Source organism: Melanerpes formicivorus, unplaced genomic scaffold (genome assembly GCF_026170545.1).
Source record: "Melanerpes formicivorus ecotype bairdi unplaced genomic scaffold, bMelFor1.0.p_v2 SCAF_34, whole genome shotgun sequence".
NCBI classification, from domain to species: Eukaryota; Metazoa; Chordata; class Aves; order Piciformes; family Picidae; genus Melanerpes; species Melanerpes formicivorus.
This window is the reverse complement of record NW_027142386.1, coordinates 3,816,641-3,829,468: the sequence shown is the minus strand read 5'-3', so window position 1 is coordinate 3,829,468 and position 12,828 is coordinate 3,816,641. Positions and strand designations below refer to the sequence as shown.

Here is a 12,828-nt window from a genome sequence, read left to right as displayed (position 1 = left end):
TCTTGAAAGACTCCAGAGAAGGAGACTCCACAACCTCTCTGGGCAGCCTGCTCCAGGCCTCCAGCACCCTCACACTAATCACACAGGCCCAGCGTGGTGGGGTGACAACTCTGGGGATCACCCAGTCCAACCCCCTGCTCCAGCAGGGCTCCCACAGCAGCCTGCCCAGCAGCACAATGCCCAGGGGAGGTTGGAAGCTCTCCACACAAGGAGACTCCACAACCTCTCTGGGCAGCCTGCTCCAGGCCTCCAGCACCCTCACACCAAACAACTTTCTCCTCATGTTGAGGTGGAACCTCCTGGGCTCCAGCTTGTTACCACTGTTCCTTGTCCTGTCACTGGGACCACTGAGAAGATCCTGGCCCCTTCATCCTGACCCCCACCCCTCAGTTATTGATAGACACTGATCAGATCCCCTTCTCAGCCTTCTCTTCCCCAGATTAAACAGCCCCAGGGCTCTCAGCCTTTCTCCACTCCCTTCAGCATCCTCCTAGCCTCCGTCGGACTCTCTCCAGCAGCTCTCTGTCTCTCTTGAGCCAGGCAGCCCAAAGTTATTACCACAACAGCTAGAACAGACAACCCAGACACTGATGTAGGGCTTTGACTCAGCAGCACAAGGACACAGATGTCCCTTCTGATGTAAGCAGCAGGCAGACTGCTGAAGGTGCAGCTTTTGCCACTCCAGCAGCTGTAAGCAGCTCTTTGGGAGCGCAGCGTGCGGTCTGCAGGCTCCGTAGCTCTGCATGACTCCAGCTGCAGTCATCCACACCTTCAGCCTGGAGTGTAGGTGTCAAGAACCAGGAGGCTGAGGGCAGCAGATTAGATGTTCCAGCTGCCTCCCAACAACCACAAAGGCTGCAAGAATCTCAAGAGGACATTCTTAGCATTGGTGTTTACACTTCCCAACAGCTTCAAGACCTGCAGAGCACCCAGCAGGGATTTCTTGCACCACCCCTGGCTGGCACAAAACATCACAAAGCTCCAGGTCAGCCAGCTGCAGGGGTGGTGCACTCTGCACCCTTCTATAAATACCAGGCTGAAATCAGATTCTCTTCAACAGCAGCTCCCAAACTGCAACCCAGGGAACAACTGCTCCTGCAGCTCTTAGCTACTGCTCTGTGGTCAGGGCTGGGCTCCAGCTGTGGTGCAGGGGCTCCATGCCAGGCAAGCACCACAAAAGGAGAAAGAACTGCAGCAGGTTCAGGTAAAGATCAGGAAAGGAACAAAGAAGAGAGGGGAAAAAAAACCTGAAACTGTGTGGAGAAAAGTCCTGCACACACTGAACACCAGGGCAACCTGGGGGAAAAGGATAGAAGAGATCAAACTAGAAGCATCTTACTAACAGTAGTAAAGTTTACCAGCTCAACTCTTCTGAGTTCTGAGCTCAACTACCACAGAATCACACAGGCCCAGCGTGGTGGGGTGACAACTCTGGGGATCACCCAGTCCAACCCCCTGCCCCAGCAGGGCACCCACAGCAGCTTGCCCAGCAGCACAATGCCCAGGGGGGGGTTGGAAGCTCTCCACACCAGGAGACTCCACAACCTCTCTGGGCAGCCTGCTCCAGGCCTCCAGCACCCTCACAACAAACAACTTTCTCCTCAGGGGCAAACAGAACCTCCTGGGTGCCACTTTGTGCCCCTTGCCCCTTGGCCTGGCCCTGGGCACTACTCAGCAGAGTCTGGCCCCAGCCTCTTGCTCCCCTCTGAGCATTGCTCAGCTCCCCTCTGGGGCTGCTCTTCTCCAGGCTCTCAGCCTTTGCTCCTCACAAAGCTGCTCCAGGCCCCTCAGCATCCCTGTGGCCTTTGGCTGGGCTCTCTCCAGCAGTTCCCTTTCTTGAACTGGGGAGCCCTGAACTGGACCCAGGATTGCAGATGTGCTGGGAGTAGGGCAGAGGAGGACGAGAACTTCCCTCACCCTGCTGGCCACACTCTTCTCTCCATGCCCCCCCCAGCAGACCACTGACCTCCTTGGCCATGAGGGCACCCTGCTGGCTCCTGGGCAGGTTAACTCCTAACCTGTACTGCTGCTGCATGAGGCTACCCCACTGGAGAAGGGTTGGGGGTCCTCAGCAATGCAGGATTGTGACACACCTTCTGCAGACTTCACACAAGACAGGAGCCTGCTGAGCACACCTGCCTGGCATGCAAGCCCCTGCCAAGCTTCTTCAAGCTCAGCTCAGAGCTTTATCTCTGCTAAGAAAGGGTTGGTAGCAACCAGGGCATGATTCACCTTATTTTTCAAGGTGCATTAAGCAAACTGGGCAAGGTGGTGCCCAGGGCAGAATGTGTAAAACCTCCAACAAGCTGTTACTCCTCTGTACCACCCACACAGGACTGTGTGTCCCCCACAGAGGTGTTGTGAATACACCCTGCAAACACATTCTCCAGTGATGAAATCAGTCAGAGCCAGACCTGGATGCAGACTGGGAGCTGTGTACCACCTAAAATCCCCTGCACACAGCTTGCATCAGAAGGTCTTAGAAGGTCTGGAACAGCTGCCTGCTCAGTCTTACTGAGGAAGCAAAGGGATGGGGGAGCAAAAGGGGCAGAATTGTGCCTCTGTTCTGCCTAAGCAGGAAGAAAAAAGCCTTTTTTTGCTTTGGTTTTTAAAAACCTAGAACCAGGCCAAGGCCAATGGGATGAGGTTCAGCCAAGGGCTGGGTCCTGCTCTTGGTTCACAACAACCCCAGGAAGGCTCCAGGCTGGAAAGTGCCCAAAGGAAAAGGCCTTGGGGCTGTTGGGTGACAGCAGCTGGAGATGAGCCAGAAGGGGCCCAGGTAGCCATGAAGGTCACCAGCAGCCTGGCCTGGAGCAGCAATGGAGTGGGCAGCAGGAGCAGGGCAGGGATGGTGCCCCTGGGCTGGGCACTGGGGAAGCCACAGCTTGAGAGCTGGGCTCAGGGTTGGGTTCCTGACTGCCAGAAGGACTTTGAGGGCTGGAGCAGGGCCAGAGAAGGGCAAAGTAGCTGGGGAGAAGCAGCTGAGGGCCCTGGAGGTGCTGACCCTGGGGAAAAGGAGGCTGAGGGGAGACCTCCTGGCTCTCTACAGCTCCCTGAGAGGAGGCTGGAGCCAAGTGGGGGTTGGGCTCTTCTCCCTAGTAACCATTAAAAGGCTGAGAATAAACAGCCTCAAGTTGTGCCAGGGAAGGTTAGGTTTGGCATGAGGAACAATTTCTTCACTGAAGGAGTGGTTAAAGCCTGGAATAGGCTGCCCAAGGAAGTGCTGGAATCTGCATCCACACCATGGAGTTGTGCTGAGGGTCACAGTTCAGTGGTGGTCTGGCAGTGCTGGTTAGGACTCAATGATCTTGGATGTCCTCTTCAGCCTCCATGATTGTACTGCTCTGTGAATCAGCCATCCAAGCTCAGTCCCTTCCTGCAGTTTGGAGCACAACTTACACAGCACTCTGCCCACTGCTGTGCCAGGCACTGGTTTCTAGCTGGGTACCACCAGCCTACCACTGGGCATCACTGGAATTTCCTGTATGAAAGGTGACACTGCTCAACTTTGGCACCAGCCCTGCTGAGCTCTCCCCTTCTCCTCTGCCCTGGTGACACCACACCTGGAACACTGGGTCCAGTCCTGGGCTCCCCAGTTCAACAGGGACCTGGTGGAGAGAGTCCAGGGCAAGCTGGGAAGATGATGATGGCCCTGGAGGATCTCTGTGAGGAGCAAAGGCTGAGAGCCTGCAGAAGAGCAGCCCCAGAGGGGAGCTGAGCAATGCTCAGCAACAGCTAAAGGAGCTGTGGGGGGCAAGAGTCTGGGGCCAGACTCTGCTGAGTGGTGCCCAGGGCCAGGCCAAGGGCCAATGAGCACAAACTGGAACCCAGGAGGTTCCACCTGGAGAGGAGGAGAAAGTTGTTTGGTGTGAGGGTGCTGGAGGCCTGGAGCAGGCTGCCCAGAGAGGTTGTGGAGTCTCTTGCGTGGAGAGCTTCCAATCCCACCTTGGGCATTGTGCTGCTGGGCAAGCTGCTGGGGAAGCCCTGCTGGAGCAGGGAGGTTGGACTGGGTGAGCTCCAGAGGTCCATTCTCATCCCTACCATGCTGGGATTCTGTGAAACTTTTGATGCAGTGCAAACTTCTCAGGAAATGTCTTCATTACCTTCCCATCCCACACTGATGTCAGAATGCTCAGCACAGATGGGCACAGTAACAAAGCTGAGCTGTGGAGGTGTGAAAGCTGTGGGTGATTGTCTCAGTCACTAATTACCCTGAAGCCTGGCCAAAGCTTTTGGCTTCTTACATAATCTGATAAATAGCTTGAATTCCTCAAATGAGCATGGGGACTAAACTGACCACAACTCCATCTCCTAACTGAGCTAAATCCATCCTTAAGGCCCTTGAAAGCCTGGAATTTGACCTTTGGGAACCACAGAGGATTTCTTTGCTCAAATGCTTTGCCCTGGACAGACTTGCCACTAAGCACTTGAAAATCTTGTTTCCAGACCATGGCTGCTCCAGCCCCTTCCCAACCTTGCCCAAAGCCACAACCCCAAGCTCTAAATGTTCAGCCATGGACATTTGCTCCTTAAATACAGAATCACAGAATTGTTTAGGTTGGGAAAGACCTCTTGAGTCCAGCCAGCAACCCAGCACCAGCATGGCCACCAAACCATGGCCACAAGTGCCATGGCCACAGGTTTACAGAACACCCCCAGGGATGGGGACGCCACCACCTCCCTGGGCAGCCTGGGACAATCCCTGACCACCCTTGCAGCAAAGCCATTTTTCCTCCTCTCTAACTTAACCCTCCCCTGGCACAATTTCAGGCCACTTCCTCTCCTTCCATCATTTGATACTAGAAAGAAGAGACCAACCCCCACCTGGCTCCAACCTCCTCTCAGGGAGCTGTAGAGAGCCAGGAGGTCTCCTCTCAGCCTCCCCTTCTCCAGGCTAGTCAATCTCAGGGCCCTCAGCTGCTCCTCCCAGCCCTATTCTCCAGACCCTTCCCCAGCTTTGTTGTCCTTCTCTGGCCCTGCTCCAGCCCTCAATGTCCTTCTTGGAGTGGGGAGCCCAAAACTGATCCCAGCACTCAAGGTGTGGCCTCCCCATTGTCCAGTCCAGGGGGACAATCCCTGCCCTGTTCCTGCTGACCACACCACTGTGGATCCAAGCCCTTTATTCCCAGATCCAAACTTCCTCACTTCTTTTCAGACCCCAACACAGCTGACTCTCCAGTCTATCAACATTCACTTCCCACTGCAAGTGGGACTTTCCCTTTTCAGTGGCTGCCAAAGCAGCAGGGAGGGCAGAGGTGGCATTATACAGAAGGAAAAGAGCATTTCAGGCTGGTGGGGACCACATCAGCTTCTGAAAGAGTCCCAGGTGACTCTGCAGTCAAAGAGAAAGGGCCCAAGATTAGTCAGGGAAAGAGTCCCCATATCTGACAAACTTTAGGTCTCAGGATCTCACCCCACAAAGGACAGTGAAGTGCTGGAGAGGGTCCAGAGAAAGGCAACAAAGCTGGGGAAGGATCTGGAGAACAGGGCTGGGGAGGAGCAGCTGAGGCAGCTGGGGGTGTTGAGTCTGGAGCAGAGGAGGCTGAGGGAGACCTTCTGGTACTCTGAACTTCCTGGCAGGAGGCTGGACCCAGGTGGGGGTTGGGCTCTTCTCCCACTGAACAGGTGATAGGATGACAGGAAGTGGCCTCAAGCTGCCCCAGGGGAGGTTTAGGTTCAACATTAGAAGCAACTTCTTCACAGAAAGGATTCTCAGAGCCTGGCCCAGGCTGCCCAGGGAGGTGGCTGAATCCCCATCCCTGGAGGAGTTTCAAAGCTGCAGAGGTGTGGTGCTGAGGGCCATGGTTCAGCCCCAGCCTTGGCAGAGCCAGAGGATGGTTGGGCTGGATGAGCTTAAAGGGCTGTTCCAACCCAAACCATTCTGTGACTCTACGACAGCCAAGTCTCAGGAAGCATAACAAAAACACTTCCTCTGATAAATGTGAGGCAGAAGAAGAAAGCTGGCAGGAGCACAGGATGACCCAGCTCCCCTTTCAGCTCATCTCCACCCACAGCTCTGCACTGTTACAGAATGGGAAGATGCTCACTGTGGTGACCCCAGGGAGGGCACACTCCATGCCAAGCAATGAAGTGCTTCATCTCCCAGGCCCTGCCTAGGCCAACAATCCTTTGACTCCCTACAGAAAGCACAAATGGAGAGGAGTGGGGGGAGGAAAGCCATCACTCTTCTTATAGCAGCCTTCCAGTACCTGCAGGGGCTCCAGGAGAGCTGGGGAGGGACTTTGGACAAGGGCTGGGAGTGGCAGGATGAGAGACAATGGCTTTGAGCTGGGAGAGGGGAGACTGAGACTGGAAATGAGGAAGAAATTCTCTAGAGTGAGGGTGGGGAGGCACTGGAGCAGGTTGCCCAGGGAGGTTGTGGATGTCTCCTCCCTGGAGGTGTTCAAGGCCAGGCTGGATGAGGCCTTGAGCACCCTGGGCTGGTGGGAGGTGTCCCTGCCCACAGCAGGAAGTTGGAACTGGATAATCTTCAGGTTCCCTCCCATCCCAAACCATCCTGTGAGAGAAGAGAGAGCTTCAAAACGCCAAAGGGCACAGCTCTGCCCTGGGCTCCTTCAGCAGAGCTGCTTCTCAGTGCCTGAGCAGGGCTAGAGGCCAGCTGCTGGAGGAGCACAAAGAGCTAATCAGGCAGAAAAGATGATTGTGAACTGCAGGGAGGCTTGGCTGAAAGGAAATACCTTGGGGGAAAGAAAGTTTTCTCTTTCAACAGCTTTCCTTGTGCTGCTGAGTCAGCAGAACGAGCTCTTCCCACCCAGCAGCAGAGCCCTTCTGTAAGTTGAGCAAGGCACTGAACAAAAATAAAGGGGTTTTTTAACTCCAAGGACAAAAGGTAAGAAAGGTAACCAAGGCTAAGTCAAACTAAGATTACATTGGAAAGCCTCAAGTCTTTGGCAGATGAGAAGCTGATCTACCAACAGACCTGCTGTCAGCCTGCCTTTTGCTCCCTGCTGACAGAGCTCCTCCAGCCAGAGAGTCTATTCCTTAGACAAACCTTGAGCAGTGGAGAGAGGGTTGGTCCATTTTCTGTTGGCATCATAGAATGGTTTAGGTTGGAAGAGACCTCCAAAAGTCACCCAAGTCCAACCCCCCTGCAGTCAAGAGGGACAGCCTCCACTGGAGCAGGTTGCTCAGAGCCTTGCCTTGCACCAGTGGCGTCCCCCAGGGATCAGTGCTGGGCCCCATCCTCTTTACTATCTTCACTGATGATCTGGAGGAGGGGGTTGAGTCAGTCATCAGCAAATTTGCAGATGACACCAAGTTGGGAGCAGATGTTGGTCAGTTAAGAGGGTAGAAAGGCTCTGCAGAGGGACCTCCACCAACTGGACAGATGGGCAGAGGCCAACAGGATGGCATTCAACAAATCCAAGTGCCGAGTGCTGTACTTTGGCCACAGCAACCCCAGGCAGAGCTACAGGCTGGGGGCAGAGTGAGAGCTGCCAAACAGAGAGGGACCTGGGGGTGCTGATTGACAGCTGCCCGAACATGAGCCAGCAGTGTGCCCAGGTGGCCAAGAAGGCCAATGGCATCCTGGCCTGCATCAGGAACAGTGTGGCCAGCAGGAGCAGGGAGGTCATTGTGCCCTGTGCTCAGCACTGCTTAGGCCACACCTGGAGTCCTGTGTCCAGTTCTGGACCCCTCAGTTTAGGAAGGCCATTGAGACACTTGAAGGTGTCCAGAGAAGGGCAACAAGGCTGGGGAGGGGTCTGGGGCACAGCCCTGTGAGGAGAGGCTGAGGGAGCTGGGGTTGCTTAGCCTGGAGAGGAGGAGACTCAGGGGTGACCTCATTGCTCTCTACAACTACCTGAAAGGTGGTTGTAGCCAGGAAGGGGTTGGTCTCTTCTCTCTAGCAACCAGCACCAGAACAAGAGGACAGAGTCTCAAGCTGCACCAAGGGAAGTTTAGGCTGGAGGTGAGGAGAAAGTTCTTCACTGAGAGAGTTGTTGGTCATTGGAATGTGCTGCCCAGGGAGGTGGTGGAGTCCCCATCCCTGGAGGTGTTCAAGAGGGGATTGGATGTGGCACTTGGTGCCATGGTCTAGTCATGAGGTCTGTGGTGCTAGGTTGGACTTGATGATCTTTGAGGTCTCTTCCAACCTTGGTGATTCTGTGAATATCTCCAGGGATGGGGCCCCAGCCACCTCCCCAGGCAACCTGTTGCAGTGTTTCACCACCCTCATGGTGCAGAACTTGTTCCTAACATCCAATCTCAATCTGCTTCTTCCCACATTTCAAACCACTTCCCCTGGTCCTGTTACTGCAGGCCCTTGGAAACAGTCCCTCTGCAGCCTTCTTGTAGCTCCCTTCAGGTACTGAAAGGTTACTCTAAGGTCTCCCTGGAGTCTCCTCCAGGCTGAACAGCCCCAGCACTCTCAGCCTGTCCCCACAGGGGAGGTTCTCCAGCACTCTGATCCTCTTTGTGGCTTCCTCTGGACCCTCTCCATCAGGCCCATGCCCTTCTTGTGCTGGGGGCCCCCAACATGGATGCATGGTGGGGTGTCAGCAGAGCAGAGGGGCAGAACCAGCCCTTCAGATACTGGAAGGCCACCCAACAGCTGCCTGCTCCTATCAGCATCCCCACAACTGGAAACAAATGCCAAGCCTCACCTGCAGCCAAAAGTTGTTTGTAACAATGTAGTGATGCCCACACAGAAGAAAATGGTCCCAATCAGCTGGCTGGTGGCCCACTGGTCAAACCCCACACACATGGCATCAGCTAGCAGAAAGGGCACTGCTATGGTTCCACTGAAGCAGGTCAGGTAATGCTGTGGAGAGAAGAAAGCCTGGTGAGTACTGCAGCCAGTGTTGGCAAGGAAATCACTTCCTGACCACCTGTGCTTTTGCAGTTGGTATTTCTGCTGTTGAATTGCCCCCCAGAGCTCTCCCTTCCTGCTTCTTCCACCCTGAGCTACCACGAGGCTGTTGCTAGTCGAGCACTGCCTCTGTGGGATCAATCCAGGGATTTACACAGCTGCAAGGCCACTGCTCTTGAGGAGGTGTCCAGGTGACTGAGCTGAAAACAGCTTCTAACTCAGACAGAAAACAACTCCATTCATGTCCAGCCATGTGAAAAACCATCCCCTAACAAATGCACCCAGAGCACACAGAGCTGGGATGTAAACAAAGCTCCCACGTGCCAGAAACCAGGCAGCCTTCACTGCCCTTCAGCCCAGATCCATGGAGCAAACAAACAGTCTCCATGGTCATGGCTTCATGGAATGCATTGAGATGGAAGGGACCTCAAAAAGCATCCAGTTCCAACCCCCTGCCAGGGGCAGAGACACCTCCCTCCAGCCCAGCTTGCTCAAGGCCTCATCCAACCTGGCCTTGAACACCTCCAGGGAGGAGGCAGCCACAGCCTCCCTGGGCAACCTGTGCCAGTCTCTCCCCACCCTCACTGCAAAGAATTTCTTCCTCATTTCCAGTCTCAGCCTCCCCTCTCCCAGCTCAAAGCCACTGTCCCTCATCCTGGCACTCCCAGCCCTTGTCCAACATCCCTCCCCAGCTCTCCTGGAGCCCCTTGAGGTCCCAGAAGGCTGCTCTAAGGTCTCCCTGGAGCCTTCTCCATGCTCAACAATGCAAGTAAAAACATCATCCCTACTGAACTGCCTGTCCTGGAGGAAAGGCAGGGTGGAAATTGGGCTGCAGGTGTTTGGAATGTGTTTGTTTGGAGATCTCCACATACTTCACAGATGTGACTGGCATGCTCAGCATTCCTGGGGGACAGGTTACTGCCAGGAGAGAGGGAAAGCAGCTGGAAGGAGCTGCTCTGCTTCACATGAGTGAGTGGCTGAGCTGGAAGTAGGGTCCAGCTCCCCACAGGACCCCAGCAAGCTGAGGTTGGAAGGGACCTTTGGAGATCAGCCAGGCTGGATGAGGCCTCAAGAAACCTGATCTAGTGGGAGGTGTCCCTGCTCATGGTAGGGGTGTTGGAACTGGGTGATCTTCAGGGTCCCTTCCAACCCAACCCATTCTATGAATGTATCAGCCCATGAAGTTCTGCACAGTGAGGCTGCTGAGACACTGGGACAGGCTGCCCAGGGAGGTGGTCAAGGCCCCATTCCTGGAGACATTCAAGATCAGACTTGAAGTGTCCCTGGGCAGCCTGATCCAGTTGGAGGTGTTCCTGCTGAGTGCAGGGGGCTTGGACAGGATGCCCTTGGAAGGTCCCTTTCATCCCAATGCCATCTGTGTGCATCATTACCAACACAGCAAGCTTTGTGAGGAACTTCAGAAGGAACTCATTCAATGCTTCAACCATTTGAAGGCACATGGACAACAAAATGGTCACAGAGAGGTGTGGGGAGGGACTGGCCCAGGTTGCCCAGGGAGGCTGTGGCTGCCTCCTCCCTGGAGGTGTTCAAGGCTAGGCTGGATGAGTCCTGGAGCAAGCTGGGCTGGTGGGAGGTGTCCCTGCCCATGGCAGGGGGGCTGGAACTGGATGAGCTTGAAACCATTCTATGGATCTATGAGGAACTGCATGGAAAAATCTAAACAAGGCTTGAAGGTGAGAAAGGGCAACATGGCCTCTGTTTGCAAACCTACCTGCAGGCCCAAAAAGATGCAGAGATACCAAGGAGGGACATCTTCAATGGTGTAAATCATGTCAGTTCTCTGGGCATCCAAACTGCCACTGCTGTCCAGCGTCTCTGCCAAGGAGCTCTGTTGGGACAGGGAGGGCAGAAAGGTTGGGAGGGTAAAAGAAGTGGGAGAGGACACAGCCAGCAACAGCAAGGTACTGTTAGATGGAAACACACTGAACCTGAGCTGTCAGCCAACTCCCAGGTGCACCAAGGCTGGCAGAACAGAATCACAGGACTGGTGGGGCTGGAAAAGCCTCTGAGACCATGGAGCCCAACCAGCAACCCAACACCACCATGGTCACACATCTCTTGAACACCCTCAGGCAAAGTGACTCCAGCACCTCCCTGGGCTGTCTGTTTCAATCCCTAAGCACTCCTACAGCAGAGAAATTTTTCCTCTTCTTCAACCTAAGCCTCCCCTGGCACAATTTCAGGCCATTTCCTCTTGTTCTGTCACCTGATACTAGGGAGAAGACACCAGCCCCCACCTGGCTCCAGCCTCCTGTCAGGGAGTAGGAGAGAGCCAGAAAGTCTCCCCTCATCCTCACTAATCACTCCCAGCTCCCTCAGCTGCTCCTCCCCAGCTCTGCTCTCCAGCCCCTTCCCCAGCTTTGTTGCCCTGCTCCAGCCCTCAGTGTCCTCCTTGGAGTGAGGAGCCCAAAACTGAACCCAGCACTCAAGGTGCAGCCTCAGCAGCACAAAGTAGAGAGGCACAATCCCTGCCCTGCTCCTGCTCCCCACACCATTGCTGCTCCAGGCCAGGCTGCTGGTGCCCTTCTTGGCCACCCCCTGGCTCATCTCCAGCTGCTGACACCCAGCACCCCCAGGGCTTTTTCCACTGGGCAGTTTCCAGCCACTCTGCCCCAAGCCTGCAGCCTTCCTGGGGTGGTTGTAACCCAAAGGCAGGACACAGCCCTTGGCCTTGTTGAATCTCATCCCTCTGTTTTCAAGCCATGGACCCAGGCTGGCCAGGTCCCTTTGCAGAGCCTTCCTACCCTCCAGCATTTCAACACTGCCACCCAGCTTGGTGCCATCTGCCACCTGACTGAGGGTGCCCTCCATTCCCTCACCCAGATCATTGATAAAGAGGACAAAGAGAACATCAATGCTCATTTGTTCTATTTTAGAGCCTTTTACCTCTGCTGATGAGCTGCCACCACTCAGCTTGCACCAAACATTTACCCTGGAAGCCATTCCCTGCTTCCTTCCTCCAGCAACTGCTTCCTTATGACCTAAACAATTTGGCAGCCATAAAGTGTCCCCAAAAAATGGGGTTATTAGGACAGAAAGGGGAGGGGGGAAGCAAAGGGGAGGAATGGGAACTAAGTGGAAGAGTTGGCACTGGCTGCTGCCCAAGCAGAATGGTTGCCCTTGCAAGGGAGACCCAAGTGGCAGGCAAGGAAGCTTCTCCTCACAGTCACTGCAAGTGAGTGAGGATGGAGCAGTCTTGGTTAACCTTCTCCAACCACAACAGTTAGTGGTTTGCTTCCACTCCACACTGCAGCAGTCAAGACAAATGCTAATCATGACAACTGAACACATCCCCAGCCAAGAGGGCTTCCTCCAGCCTGGCAGCAATTGAAGCAAGGCCACATCCTGGCTTCCCATCTGCTCTGATTTGCAGGCAGCTGACAGAGAGCTGACCACAAACAGCCACAGCTCCAAATCCCTGCAGAATTCACAGATTCACAGAATGGGTTGGGCTGGAAGGGACCTCCAAATTCAGCCAGTTCCAACCCCCTGCCATGGGCAGGGACACCTCCCTCCAGCCCAGGCTGCCCAAGGCCTCATCCAGCCTGGCCTTGAACACCTCCAGGGAGGAGGCAGCCACAGCCTCCCTGGGCAACCTGCTCCAGGGTCTCCCCACCCTCACTGGCAAGAATTTCTTCCTCATCTCCAGTCTAAAGAATTCCCACTCAAAGCAAGACTCAGCTCAGTCATCTCCTCTTCACCACCAAGTGCAACCATTTTGTTCAAGCTCTCTGGTTTCCAAATGCCTGTGAGAACACAAAGCCAAGGCTCCAAGCCCCAAAGCCCAGCAGCAAAAGCAAGGAGGAAGTATCAGGTTTTATACTTTCAAGCTCAACTGACCAAAAACTACCCTTATGCAAGGAGTGCTCTGCCCTAAGCCCCAGCAGAACATCACAAACTCGTCTGGAGAAGGCTTACACAAAGCCCAGGCTCTCTGCCAGACTCATGACTTTGCCTCTCATGGTTTTCACTTCTTC

The 12,828-nt window shown here is 54.7% G+C and overlaps 1 protein-coding gene across 2 annotated transcripts in view; it reads right to left on the bottom strand.

Moving 5' to 3' along the window:
• The window catches only part of SLC23A2 (solute carrier family 23 member 2), an 80,390-nt gene that overhangs the window by 25,058 nt on the left and 42,504 nt on the right, over nucleotides 1-12,828 (bottom strand). For both annotated transcript variants that reach the window (XM_068156484.1, XM_068156485.1), the window contains exons 4-5: nucleotides 10,563-10,679; nucleotides 8,625-8,782 (exon numbers count right to left, since the gene is read on the bottom strand). In XM_068156484.1, coding sequence (XP_068012585.1) covers nucleotides 8,625-8,782; nucleotides 10,563-10,679 — 275 coding nt within the window. The remainder of the gene's footprint in view (nucleotides 1-8,624; nucleotides 8,783-10,562; nucleotides 10,680-12,828) is intronic.